Source organism: Anguilla rostrata, chromosome 3, assembly GCF_018555375.3.
Source record: "Anguilla rostrata isolate EN2019 chromosome 3, ASM1855537v3, whole genome shotgun sequence".
NCBI lineage: Eukaryota > Metazoa > Chordata > Actinopteri > Anguilliformes > Anguillidae > Anguilla > Anguilla rostrata.
Window position 1 is genome coordinate 47,540,237 of NC_057935.1, and position 14,077 is coordinate 47,554,313.

Here is a 14,077-nt window from a genome sequence, read left to right on the forward strand (position 1 = left end):
TTCACATGACCAAAATCAAAGCTGTCACATAATCAGTCAGTGTAACAGAATGGGGCTAGAGCATATCATATTTGGGTATTTGATGTTTTTTTTAAAAAAACAAACAGCAACAAAAACATTTTTAATACGATATCCAATGAACACAGTAAATCTTCTCTACCAACCACATAACCAAGTAAATATTTGCAATCACTTATTTCATGATTTGTCCAAAGGAATCTCAGTTATTGTGAATAGTGTATTCCTTGGGAAGAATCGGGATAGGGGATTCCAAGAACTTACATGTTGTGGTATATTCCCTTCACAATAGGAAATGTTAATGTTAATGTGATTATCCAGTCAGAGACCTAGTCAGTGTGTCTCCATTGTTCATTTTGACTATATTAATCACACAAATGTATCATTAGTTATATTAGTATTCCATGCAAAATACTAAAATGCCAGAGTGTTCTTGTGCAAGGTTGAATTTTAAATGATCATACAGTTAGACTAAAGAAGAGATTAGGTATGACACGTAAACTTGGATTTTAATGCATTCATGAGGAGCTTTATAAATGGATCTTAAGGTTTAATTGGTGCTGGGCTGCCACGTGCTGAGCCCTGGGGGAGAAATAATGCAGTAGCCATGCATACTACAGGAAAAAAATGAGCATTGCTTTTTCATCTGTGCTCATGCAGCAGGGTTGTGCAAGGCCTGCAAATCAGAGTGACCCAAATAATCTTTTCTGCGGCTAGAATGAGAACATTTCAGGACGACAAAATGTTCACCATGCACAAAGTACACATACGCACATCCAGCCCCTAATGTTTGTGTCCTATTTGATTGTCTTTAAGTAAAGTGCTCAGAGAGCTGCATGCTCAGAGACCTTTTAGTCACATTTCCGTAGGATTGATTTGCCTCTTTACTGACACATCAACATTAACATTTCTAAAAAAACCTTTTTGCTACTTTGCTACTTTCTCGCCAATATTCTATGAATACCATGCTATGGTGCATTTATGGAATTTTCAGAAGACTTTTTTTTGGATGTATCCACATTTCTTATGTGTTTTCTCAGAAATCAAACCACTTAATTATAACTGAAAAAACTGCAAACAATACAGTGCATAGCAAATGAATTTCAATACTTTTTAATACCCTAAATTGAGCAGACATGCCAACACAAACCAGAAAAAGTAAATAATAATTTACCCACCCAGCTGTGAAAACCAGTGGTGCCTCATGCACTGACGCTGAACAATACGTCGGAGAATTGCTAGCCTGTTGTACAACCACCCGGCCACAAGGCCAGCAAGCAGGTGAAGTAAATCACAAAACTCTGAACTCAATAACTACAAGATTGCCATAACAATAGCAACAACTGCAAGAAAGCCCAACAACAACAAAAAGAGATCTAGCCAGCCCAGTGTTTAGATAACTAGCAACCAAAGCAGTCAACAGAGCAAGAATAGAAATAATTTCAAATAAATGTCTGCCGATATGCTCTGTGAGGTTCAAAAGAAATTAGAGATTAGGTGCAAAATCAACACTTTATGCCACAACCATTTGGCACCCAGTCTACCTTCTTCTCCTTGCAAGTCCCACATGCCAGCCCCACCTGGAGAATCAAAAGAGCTAGTCGAGGGCCCCCACAACAATTTGTCTCAGTCAGTGTAAGGGCCCTCGACTCCCTTACGAAGCGACCACCCAGAGATGACTGTGCCAGTCTCTTTGTCAGCCAGGTTTTTGTAAACACCTCTTTCCAGCTGCAGCAGCAACATGAGTCAGCTGCCTGCACAGTACTGACAAAGAGGGATCCCAGATTCGGAGCTTGAAAGAGGATAAGGGGTGAAGAAGCATCCAAGGTAGATGCCCAGTAGCAGCAGGGTTATAATAGATCACCTTTTAATCGAGCTCAGAGTTAAAAGGCCTCCTCTTGCGTCCCATCATTTGCAAAGAGCGACGAGTCGTGCAATGTGGACTCCCAATACCAGCAGGGTTATAACTGACTACCTATTAATTTAGCTTTACCAGCTTCTGCAGAGTGTGAGAAAGAAGGGGGGGGGGGAATCACTGCCGGGATCCCGGTAGGTCTGCAAAAACGGATCAATGACCGAGCTGGTCACTGTGGAATCTGCTGAGCTCATTCTTTTTTTTCTTTCCTTTGCAACAAGAGGGAAACATTTGGTTGGAAAACTATTGAATGCATATGCTTTGTAATGGAATGCATGCTATTTTAAAATAAAATATGCATTCTCTATGTATGATATAACATTATTATACAGTAACATACAAATGGGTGACATTTTAATGGAAAAAAACAACATAAAGTGATTTAGTTAAGGTGTTGTGCCACCACAAGCTGCCAGAACAGCTTCAATGCCCCTTGGCAGAGATTCTACAAGTCTCTGGAACTCTACTGGAGGAATGTAACACCATTCTTCCAAAATATATTTCCTCATTTGGTGTTTTGATGACAGTAGTGAAGAGCGCTGTCTAACACATTGGTACAAAATCTCCCATCGGTGTTAAATTGGGTTGGGATCCGGAGACCGCAAAGGCCATAGCGTATGGTGATCACCTGGAATGACTTTGTACTGATTTGCAGTGACCCTTCCCTCTAAGCGAACAAGTGGACCCAAACCATGCCAGGAAAATGCCCTCCACTGCATAACAGAGCTACCAGACCCTATCAATGTAGGGGTCAAGCATTCAGGCCTGTACCGTTCTCTTGGTGTACGCCACACATGCACTCACCCACTTGAGGAGAATATGGTGAAGGATGACTCATCTGACCATATCACTTTTTTCTACATTTCTGTAGACCAGTGCCTATGGGTTTTGCATCACTGAAATATCAAGTATGCATTTGTCTTTGAAATGAGGGCTTTATGCACTGCATCCCTACTATAATATCCCTCTATGTAGTCAACGGACTGTTCTTGCTGACACAGTCTGATCACATCCTGCTTTGACATTCTCAGTCACCTGAGGAAGAGTTGCTCTTTTGTTTTTCCTTACATATTGCACTAATGCACGAGCATCTCAGTCATCAAATGTGAGCTTTTGATCACAATTTCTGAACCTATTTACTGATGTCTTTCTCATACATCTAAATGCAGACATCACTCTTCGTATTGAAAAACTAGCCAGTTGAGCATTCTTTGTGACTGAAGCTCCTGCCATCCGTGCCCCAATAATGAACCCTCTGTCTGTCACATAGATCTTTTCTCTTGCCATCTTGATCCATAATCGAGGTCAACTGGGCCAGCTCAGTATTTTTATATTTTATATTTTTATACATGCCACAGAGCATGATAGGCTGTTAATTGCTTAATTGTATCATGCAGTACACCTGTATGTAAGCATATGCATTTGTTGTTTATCCACTCATTTATTCAGGTTTATCCTTTCATTTGTCACCCGTCTGTATATGAGGTGCATAAAAACATGAGTCAGAGTTGTTTCTAGTCGTGGTCAGTTGGCTTGAAGGAAAAGACATCACCTGTAAGCGAAAAGTCCAGGAACATAAAGCCTCAGTGAGTTCTGACCATGAAGATTATTTCCACTTTTCAAACCTTTTATATTTTATCAACTTTTCCTACTTTACCATTTTTTAAGAGTTTATTTTAGTGTAGGTCGTGTGAAGCCCAAAGCTTTATCACGTTTTCATGCAAGTACCGTTGCTTTTCAGGGAATATCATATTTAAATGTTTTACAACCATTTGATTAAAGCCATTTGGATTATAATTATTTGGATTTAGGACTTAATATTATTATTAGGTATGTAATAGCTAGTGAAATAAACTTACTAAATGTGACAACAACATCTAGAGTCAGCAGGGCACAGAAAGGAAGCTCAACCACACACCACCTCAACAGTGCTTCAGTGTGAAAATGTGGAATAGCACCTCCAAACAAAGGTCTTCTTTTTGTTTCCACAGTTCATTTCAACAGCTGTTTTCAAAACTACAGTTAAACAAGCCATCTCACTTCAGCCCCCAAAGTTGTGCCTCGTAAAGGTATTTATATTAAATGTAAGTAGATAAGTAAATAAAAAAATAAAAATAAAAAACACGTGGCTTGATATAGCATAGGTTAGCTAAACCCTGCTCTCATTTTATGAGTGGTTGTATTTCTACAGTTTACATGCATACTCTTCGCGTGGTTCTTGAACAGGATTTTTTCGTAGAGTAATACAAATGTATCCTATTAAATGATCCAACACAGAACATGTTACGCACAGAGTTTCCATCCGAGTTCATGCATGTACGGCTAAAAAGGAATCAAGAATTATTGGAATTCCCCCTTACACCTCTTCACCTTTTCAGAAACAATAACGACAGGAGAGCAAATGGTGACCTGCAGAAATATATATATATATTTTTTTTTTATCGTATCACACTGCCCTCTACAGGTATCCCCTCTCTCTCTCTCCCTCTCCCTCTCCCTCTCTCTCTCTCTGTATTTGATCTGTGTTACAAATCCGACTGGGTCACCTTATAAACATTCTTACCTTGGTGAATTCAGCTTGCAATGTATTCAATGATGAAATATATGGATATTGATTCAGTAAGTCTACGTTTAACCAGCATACCTGAGCGTCTCTGACGGATAATAAATACATTTTGAAATAAACAAATGTATTTTAACCATGCAGTGTTCAAAGTATATCATATACTGTAGTTTCATAATGTCGAAATATAAAGCATGCTGAAAATATGGATAGATACCTGGTTACACTGATGTGGTCAACCGGAGAGACAAAAAAGGGCTTAAGCAGATCTGAGTACAACGCGATACAAGCCATACCACTCGCAAGATACCGAGGGATGCATACTTTTACCTTCCCAGTTCGCAGTCCTTTTAAAGAGAAAAATCAGGCGTTGAGATGGGTATATTTTATAGTGACAAATTCAGAAATGATACTGCTCCCTTTTCCAGTTATAAAATAATGCATTTCCGTTTTTCTAGACAAATAATCGCAGTGGAGCCTTTATGTTTTCTGAGAAACACTGTAACCTGCTTTGCCAGGCTGACCGTCACGTTGCCAGCGTGATTGAGGCAGCTTGTACAATTCAGTAGTGGGCAAGGAGAGCTAAAACCTAGAACGCTGTATAAGGATGTTACGGTCCTAACGAAACCAGCACCAGCACAGGAAAAAAGAAAAGAAACAGAACAGAACAGAAAGGGAAGAAACCACTACCGAATATGCTTTGCCATTCTGTAAAGCTAACCCGGTAAGAAACCAAAGTGCTCCATATTCTCTGTTCTCGGTAGGCTTGATGGAATCATGAAATTCTCTATGGTCTATGGTCCTGAACTCTTTCGGTTACATGGGTGCGGGTATTGAGTGGGTGTCCTAAATTATGGAAAGACAAATTCATTCTCACTTAACCATTGCAATGTCGATGTTGAATGTTAAGTAGCCTAGATCTACAGATGAATAAAATACCTGACGTCGCAGTGGAACTCTTTTTTTTTTCCGCTACCAGCTGGCAGGATACGTTGAACGCTTGTGCATGTTAAGTATTCGTGTATAGCGCGATGCTACATAATCTTCAGTTGCTTCTGCATGAAGAAAAAAAGAATTGATGTTGTCGGTTTCATGAATTCGTTAAATAAACTAGGACATAACGAATAGTCATGTTGCCCTTAGGTGCAAATTAGAGTACAATATAAGTTTATATTTGGTAATAACTCGAATGGAAGTGCTTTCTTCGGGTAAAAAAAGGAAAATAAGCTTTGCATGAGGATTATCTCCATCGTCTGAATTAAGGTGCGCAGTATGTACCATTGAGACTACAAGGGAAATCTTGCCAGACATGAGACAGACATTTTTTTGCTACTGCGACTAAAAAAAAAATCAGTCCGAAAATAAATATGTATGCGTCTCTCTCTCTCTCTCCCTCTCTCTCTCTATCGCTCTCTCCCTCTCCCTCTCTCTCTCTCGCTCTCTCTCTCTCCCCTCGATGTGTGTGTGTGCGAGGGATAGAGAGAAAGGGAATTTGCGTGTAAATCAAGATCCTTCAACAAAGGTCGGAAAAAAGATGTAGTAATTCGTAAATCTAGATTAAATTTGGTTAAGTCAATGACGTAGCTCATCGGTTGGTGCTTTTAATCAACTCGTTTTTTTTCTGCCTGTAGGATGAGGGACTGTGACTGACGCTGCTGTTACACAGCTGGCAAGTCTGGCGATGAACATTTTCAATGATAAATACACAGATTTACGATCATGTAATTGGTCAGATTTACAATATTTGAGAGGAAATGATTTGTTAGTCAAGAGTTTCAATACTATTTTTAAGTCGTCGGATATGCAGGGTGAGTAAACATATATATTTGGGTTGCTTTAAGAATTAATGAATGCGTTTTCTTCAATAGGTGTATTTAAACTACCGAATCTGGTTTGTTCTTGGAGCTTGCACTGGGGAACAGCAGGGTATTATTCAAGACAGTTGTTTTCGGGAAGGTATCTACTTTCATGTTTTTTGCATAGATACTGCTTGTGTATTCAATGTTTGAATCAACACATATTGTAATGAACATATATCCGTGCCAATGTGTAATGCTTAGAAGTAAAAGGCGTTCGTCTGTGTCGTGTGAAATATCACTTGGTGTTGAATGACTGTGCAGCTCTTAACTGGTCGACAATGTACTTCGGTTTAATCGTCGTGGTTGCGTGCATTATATTTTCAAGGAAACCATGACATTGTTTTTTTTTTTTTTTCCGTGTGACACTATATCTTATTATTTTGCATAAGATTTGTCATGAGGATGTGGTTTTGCAATCGGTAGTGTTTTCACATCATATGCTTTATGTGCATGTATACTGTATATGGTAGTATTGCTTTTGAAGTTGGCACCTGCCGATTATTGTAGGTGGAAATGATGCATTTGGATCGGTTATATAAAGAGTGAGGAATGCAATTTCTTGTTGAAATTGAATATATACCCTTGATTTGAAATATTAACTTGGAATTGCTTTAATATTGTCAGTGCATTTTCAGCATTACTCTATAGAATTCATCTTCAAGGTTGCTCCAGTCATCTAAAATAATTGTCTTAAAAATGGCATCTACATGTTTCATTAATAGTTACTTCGTATTTGTCTTGTTTATTTATGCCTGAATGAGCTGTGTTGATTGAAACGGAAGTACATGCATTTGTTTTGTTTCTTTTTTTCTAGATGACACTGCATACTGCTACTGCACAACAGTGAATTGGGCCATCCTTTTCCATGAAAATGAGTATCTGGATATTGAAAATAATCATTTTGGTTGCTATATCTCTAAGCTTTGTAGAGATGTATGACAATTATGGAGAGATTTGTTTAAATCTATGTATCTGTGAGGAGAAGGATGCAATACTAACTGTGAGCTGTGAGAACAGAGGCATTGTTAGACTGTCAGAAATTAGCCCTGTCCATTTTTCAACATATCATCTTTTACTGACAGGGAATCTCTTGAAAAAACTGTCTCTGGATGATTTTGTCAATTACACGGGGGTTACTATTTTGAATTTAGGCAACAATGACATATCAGAAGTTGAAGCAGGAACATTTAATGGGCTTCAAGGATTAAAAAGACTACATCTCAACAATAACAAAATAGATGCCCTGAGGGATGATACTTTTGTTGGCCTTGAAAGCCTGGAATATCTACAGATTGATTACAATTATATAACTAACATAGAACCCAATGCCTTTGGCAAGCTGCATCATCTGGAGGTACTGATTTTGAATGACAACCTGTTGTCTGCTCTACCTACCAACATTTTCAGATATGTCCCCTTAACTCACCTCGACCTGAGGGGAAACCGTTTGAAAATGTTCCCTTACATTGGCCTTCTGGAACACATGGACAAAGTGGTGGAATTACAGCTTGAGGAGAATCCGTGGAATTGTTCTTGTGAGCTAATTTCCCTGAAGGCTTGGCTGGAGAGCATCTTGTACACAGCTTTAGTTGGGGAGGTGGTCTGTGAAACACCTTTCCGGCTGCACGGTAGAGATTTAGACGAGGTTTCCAAACAGGAACTGTGTCCCAGAAGAGCAATTTCTGAGTATGAAATGCGACCGCAGCCACCATTGAGCACGGTGGGTTATTTCCAAACCACTCCAGTCGCCGTGACAGCCTCTGCCACCTCATCCGCAGTTTTACGATCCTCGTCAAGGCCAACAAAGGGCACGCGGCAATCAAACAGATCCAAGTCCAGACCAACCTCCCGGATCCCTTCCAATAACCCATACAACTACGGTCCAATAATTGCATATCAGACTAAATCTCCTGTGCCTTTGGACTGTCCCACTGCCTGTACTTGCAATTTACAAATCTCTGACCTTGGACTGAATGTTAACTGCCAGGAGAGAAAGATTGAGAACATCTCTGATTTAAAGCCAAAACCATACAATCCTAAAAAGATGTACCTTACAGGGAATTACATACCTGTGGTACAAAGATCTGATTTTGTTGAGGCCACTGGATTGGATTTGCTTCACCTTGGCAACAATCGCATCTCTGTCATACAAGACAGAGCCTTTGGGGATTTAACTAACTTGCGGAGACTCTACTTGAATGGCAATTTAATTGAGCGCCTCACAGTAGATATGTTTTATGGGCTGCAGAATCTGCAATACTTGTATTTAGAATACAACGTGATCAGAGAAATTGTGACAGGCACTTTCCATTATGTGCCCAATCTTCAGCTTCTTTTTCTCAATAACAATCTACTAAAAACCTTACCCGGGGGCATATTCACGGGAGTGAGTCTGACCAGGCTTAATCTCCGCAGTAACCATTTCCAAAATCTTCCTGTGAGTGGGGTTTTGGATCAGCTGAAGTCACTGGTGCAGATAGATCTACATGAAAACCCATGGGATTGCTCCTGCGATGTCGTGGGGATGAAGATCTGGCTCGAGCAGCTCAACATTGGCACTGTGGTGAATGACGTCAGATGTGGGTCTCCCAAGAGGCTGTCTGGGGAGGATATGCGATCCATTAAATCAGATCTTCTCTGCCCGGATTATTCGGATGTAATAATTTCAACGCTTTCTCCATCGGAAGAACCTTTCCCTGGCAGTTCCACGACCATAGAAACCTCCCTGAAATACAACACACCCACCAGCACAGTTCCCCTATCAGTCCTTATTCTGAGCCTCCTCCTGGTGTTCATAATGTCTGTTTTTGTGGCCGCAGGGCTTTTTGTGCTTGTGATGAAAAGACGCAAAAAGTCCCAAAACGACCGAGCTAGTGGCAATAACTCTGATGTGAGCTCGTTCAACTTGCAGTACGGTCTCTACAGTAACAGAGCCATCCCTAAAGTTAAATCTCCTGCTGGGCATGTGTATGAATACATCCCACATCCACTGGGTCACATGTGCAAAAACCCCATTTACAGATCTAGAGAAGGCAATGCAGTTGAGGATTACAGAGACCTGCATGAGTTGAAAGTGACGTACAGAAGTAATGTGGATGAAGAAAGAGACAATAGCCTAAGAAATCAGCCTTACAGTGTTAGTACCATACAGCCTTGTGAAGCTCCCGCCCCAGTGCAAAACACAGATCAGTTCTACAGAGGTGTCCTTGAACCAGGCAAGCAGCCTCCTTCTGGAAACAATTATGAGTACAAGTATAATGCTCCCCCCTCATATACTTATACACCCAGCTATGATGTCAGGCGCCAGTATTTGCACCCAGAGAGGATACAAGAGACTGTGCTGTATGGTACTGTGCCAAGCACTGTTTATGTTGAACCCAACAGAAATGAATACTTAGAACTGAAAGCTAAACTTCAAGCTGAGCCGGACTACCTCGAAGTTCTTGAGAAACAGACAACATTCAGCCAATTTTGAACCATACATCTGTCTATAAAGCATTTTTTTCCATTACAAGTACAGTTTCAAGCTGGAGGATGCCTTGGTACAGAATAACTTTCCTTAAGACATGTCAATGGGGTGTGCTATATTATATATATATATTTTTTTTTAAATCATCACAATTCAATGCCATTTGAAGTAAATAAAGGATGAATGAACATAAGCATTGTGATGCGTAACTGTTGATGCAAATATATTGTTTATGTTAAAGATGAAATACACAACAATACACATGCACATGTAATTTTACCACAGTCTTTTATGGAATATAATTATACATATATTGTGAATCGCAAATGTTTATTATTCATCTCCGTGTTACTACACTGTATGAGAGTGCGTTTTACTGGACAAATTTATTTGGTTTTTTTCCCTCTTTTGTTGCTTTGGTCTGTATGTATCTATTTATTGGTATGCTTTCTTGCCATGTGCTTTTGACTCTTCATTGATCACAATCCTCTATAAAGCTCATGTTTCATAATCCTCTAAAGCTTATGTTTGTAGATTCAGATAATTTATGTAACTTGCATTATCAAGGTGGTTTCTTTTTTAAAGTTGGCACACCCCAGTCAGAAAGAGACTTTTGATCATTAAAATAATGTTTCTGTATGCTTTCTGCACTTTTTGAAAAAGGTTGGCCTTGAGGCCTTCACAGTCGCTCAGAAAAAAAATGATAAAATAATAATGTGGGGAATATTATATATTAAAAATGAATTTGTGTATTCATTCTTAATATGTATTTTTAATATGTATTTAAAATTCATAAATAACAAAAGTAATAATGTTGTGTAATACTGATATTTTAACGTAACACCTATTTTTATACAGGTATTCACAGTTCTGTTTCCCTTATTGTTATGGTTTTCACTTGTTTGATTGCTTTGCACATATTGCACTATATTGACCAAAACATGTTAATGTCAACAATAAATATGATGTCAGGTTCATATATGTACATATTAAATACAACCATTTCCCAGAGGCAGCTACTGTATTAGTAGGGACACAGGATAAGTAGGAATTTAAGACAAATTCTCCAATCAATGCCTGTTCACAGACATTTGTTCTGATCATTTTCTTTAATCTATCAGGCTGTGCTGTGGTCCAATAACTGATTGTTTTTAAACACAATAGGTGAACAAAAAGATGTTTTTTTTTTGTTTATATGCTTTGGCTACAGTCATACCTGATTTAGCTCGCCAATAAATTTAAAAAAAAACACAGATTTAGTTATAATTTGTTTTAGTGAACATAAAAATTGACATTTTTAACTAGATTACTAACTCCTTTTTCAAATGAATAATTGTATGCAATTAAACAATGTCATTTACAAATATTTCTACATCTATAGTCTGGAATTCATCATTTAAATTTAAACCAACTCAAGATCAGGTTCTGTAATACAGCACCAACATGGTGGTTGAAAAATGAATCATTAATATGCTCCTTTTTTGAGTGGAAAGGATATTATGTGCAATCAGAAATACAAGAAACATGGATCCTCCCAGGGATAACACTGTAATGGTCTTTTTTCAAGTCTGCAGACAATTCAAAATTGACTTCAAGGTTTAAAGGTCAATAAATTGGTTGATCGACACAAGCCATTCTGAAGAAGTTGGGCCATATTGAAAAATGTAAGATTTAGCCTGATAGTAAGCTTATGCACGGTATCAAAAAAAGGATTTTATGACACTAATAATATTAAAACCAGTCTGCTTGTTTTGGCTTCATGAGTCTACTATGGAAGGGTATGTGTTTTGCATGTGTATTGTCTTCATTTTGGTTGAATCAGTTAAGTCTGCTTTTCAGACACTTGACCATTGAATGATCTAGCTTAACCAGTGCTTTATGCTATATTCAACACTGTATAATTAAAAGCTTATAATTAGCTATGATCACAAAGGGGATATATATATATATATATATACGTGTGCGTGTGCGCACACACAGTATTGTTGTTATTATTTTATTATTTTATAGTATTGTTATTATTTCCCAAAAATTGTTTAAAATGTGTTATTGCTTATATATATGTTTGGGACAAATGCATATTTTTACCTTGATTTTGTTATGAATTCCACAATTTTACATTTGTAATCAAGCAATTAGCATTTTCTTAAAGTCCAGATTCGCTGCATTCACAATGTAGAAATTACAGCACTTTTTATACATAATCCCCCATTTCAGGCCACCAAAATGTTTGGGACACATGGCTTCACAAGTGTTTCTAATTAGTCTGCTGTGTTCAATTGCTTCTTTAATGCAGATATAAGAGCAATTTCAATATTTGGTCTTGAAGCTAGGCTTTTGATTTTGAGTGAGTCTGTTATTGGCATTAATCAACTTGAGGACCAGAGTTGTGCCAATGGAAGTCAAGGCTCATTATGAGGCTCAGAAATAAGAAAAGAAAAAAAAACAGTTAGAGATGTAGGCCAAACCTTTGGCTTACCAACATCAACTGTTTGGAACATCATTAAAAAGAAAGAGCACTGCTGAGCTCAGTAATTGCAAAGGGCCTGGTAGGTCACGAAAGAACTCGACAGTTGATGACCGACAAATTCTCACCATAATGAAGAAACCCCCCCAAACACCTGTTCAACAGATGAGAAGCACTCTTCAGGAAGCAGGTGCGGATGTGTCAGTGACTATTGTACTCTGAAGACTTCAGCAATAGAACTACAGAGGCTATTCTGCAAGATGTAAACCACTAGTTAGCTGTAAAAACAGGATGGCCAGGTTTCAGTTTGCTAAAAAGTAACTAAAAGAGCCTGCGGAGTTTTGGAAAAAGGTCTTGTGAACAGATGACACTGTATAGAGTAATGGCAAGAGCAAGTGTGGAGGCAAAAATGAACTGCCCAAGATCCAAAGCATCCCCCCTCATTTGTGAAACATGCTGGTGGGGGTGTTGTGGTTTGGCCATGTATGCCTGCCACAGATACTGGCTCACTTGTCTTCATCGATGATGAAGTATGCTCATACAATTCTGACGTGTACAGAAAGCATCTGATCTGCTCAAACTCAATTGCAAATGCCTCCAAATCTCACTGGATGTTACTTCATCCTATAGCAAGGCAATAATCCCAAACATACTATGAAAGGAACAAAGAAGTTTTGGCTGGCTAAGTCATTCACCTGATCTGAATCCAATTAAACATGTGTCTCATTTGCTGAAGAGACTTTGCATGCAAATGATATGTGACAAAGCACTAAACATTACACTAATTTACTTAACATTTATATGTCCCAAACATTATGGTTCCCTGAAATGGAGGTGGTGGGGAATGTATAAAAAGTGCTGTAGTTGTACATGAAACCTAAGTGTGCAAAACACCTTTAAGTGTGTATTATTATAGGTAAGCAATAGCAAATTTGAGCTACAATGGATTAGAGCAACCGTACAAATGTGTATGCGCGTGTGTGTGTGTGTGTGTGTGTGCATGTGCAAGAAACAGAGACAGAGAGACTTTTGTGTTTGTGTTTCCATAATTTGTGTCATTTTAAATATGCAAGTCAGTTTTACACATTTGTTCAAGTGTCAGGGAGCTCACAGAAAAGAGCTACCACTCTGCCCAGAATGCATTGCTTTTGCAAAGGATCCATTATACTTCACAGCTGCTTTTGAAATTAGATTTTGTTCCCCACAAAAACTACACGGAAGATCTGTCAGTCGGTGAAAATAATCAATGATTGGGTCACATATTTATTTTGTAAGTGTGACCCACCCATGCTAAATTTTCTGACCACTGTGATTGTTATTTTGCTAGCTGTTTACATAGGCTACTGTACTTAGCAGAGTGCGCAGATAGTTTTGATTAAATATTTTCAATCATTTTTCATACCTACAGCCAGCATTTGTATCCCATGATGAAAAAGTGTTATATGGCCCTGTTTGTGGAATGCAATAAATACAAGACACCGTTTGTATCATAATCATGAAGCTAACACTAACAGTGAAATAGGTCACGATATCTCGAAGGCAGCAATGAAGCTTCACAATCCTGTAACACACTATTGGTATTGTAGTTCCATTGCCAAACTTGTATGGACATTAATATTAATGGACGTTAACCATTGACAGTTGAAAGGACACTGATGAATGTCTATGTTGGTGATACATGATGATCATAGACATTGATGTATCTACAAACCGTTACATTGTGTATGTTTGTCTGAGCATAAATCCATATGTGCTGACATTTCAATTAAGTAATCAAACCGAACAG

General features: G+C 38.4%; 1 protein-coding gene across 10 annotated transcripts in view; it reads left to right on the forward strand.

Moving 5' to 3' along the window:
• The window catches only part of LOC135251007 (SLIT and NTRK-like protein 5), a 102,661-nt gene extending 91,860 nt beyond the window's left edge, over nt 1-10,801 (forward strand). For 5 of the 10 annotated variants that reach the window (XM_064327926.1, XM_064327924.1, XM_064327928.1 and 2 more), the window contains one exon: nt 7,170-10,801. In XM_064327926.1, the coding sequence (XP_064183996.1) occupies nt 7,221-9,830 (2,610 nt within the window). In that variant the 5' untranslated portion in view covers nt 7,170-7,220 and the 3' untranslated portion in view covers nt 9,831-10,801. Of the gene's footprint in view, nt 1-3,924; nt 4,018-4,806; nt 5,221-5,955; nt 6,305-6,346; nt 6,453-7,169 lie in introns of those variants that run through there. The other 5 variants (XM_064327925.1, XM_064327929.1, XM_064327931.1 and 2 more) reach the window with 4 other exon arrangements.
• Nucleotides 10,802-14,077: the final 3,276 nt, after the last annotated feature.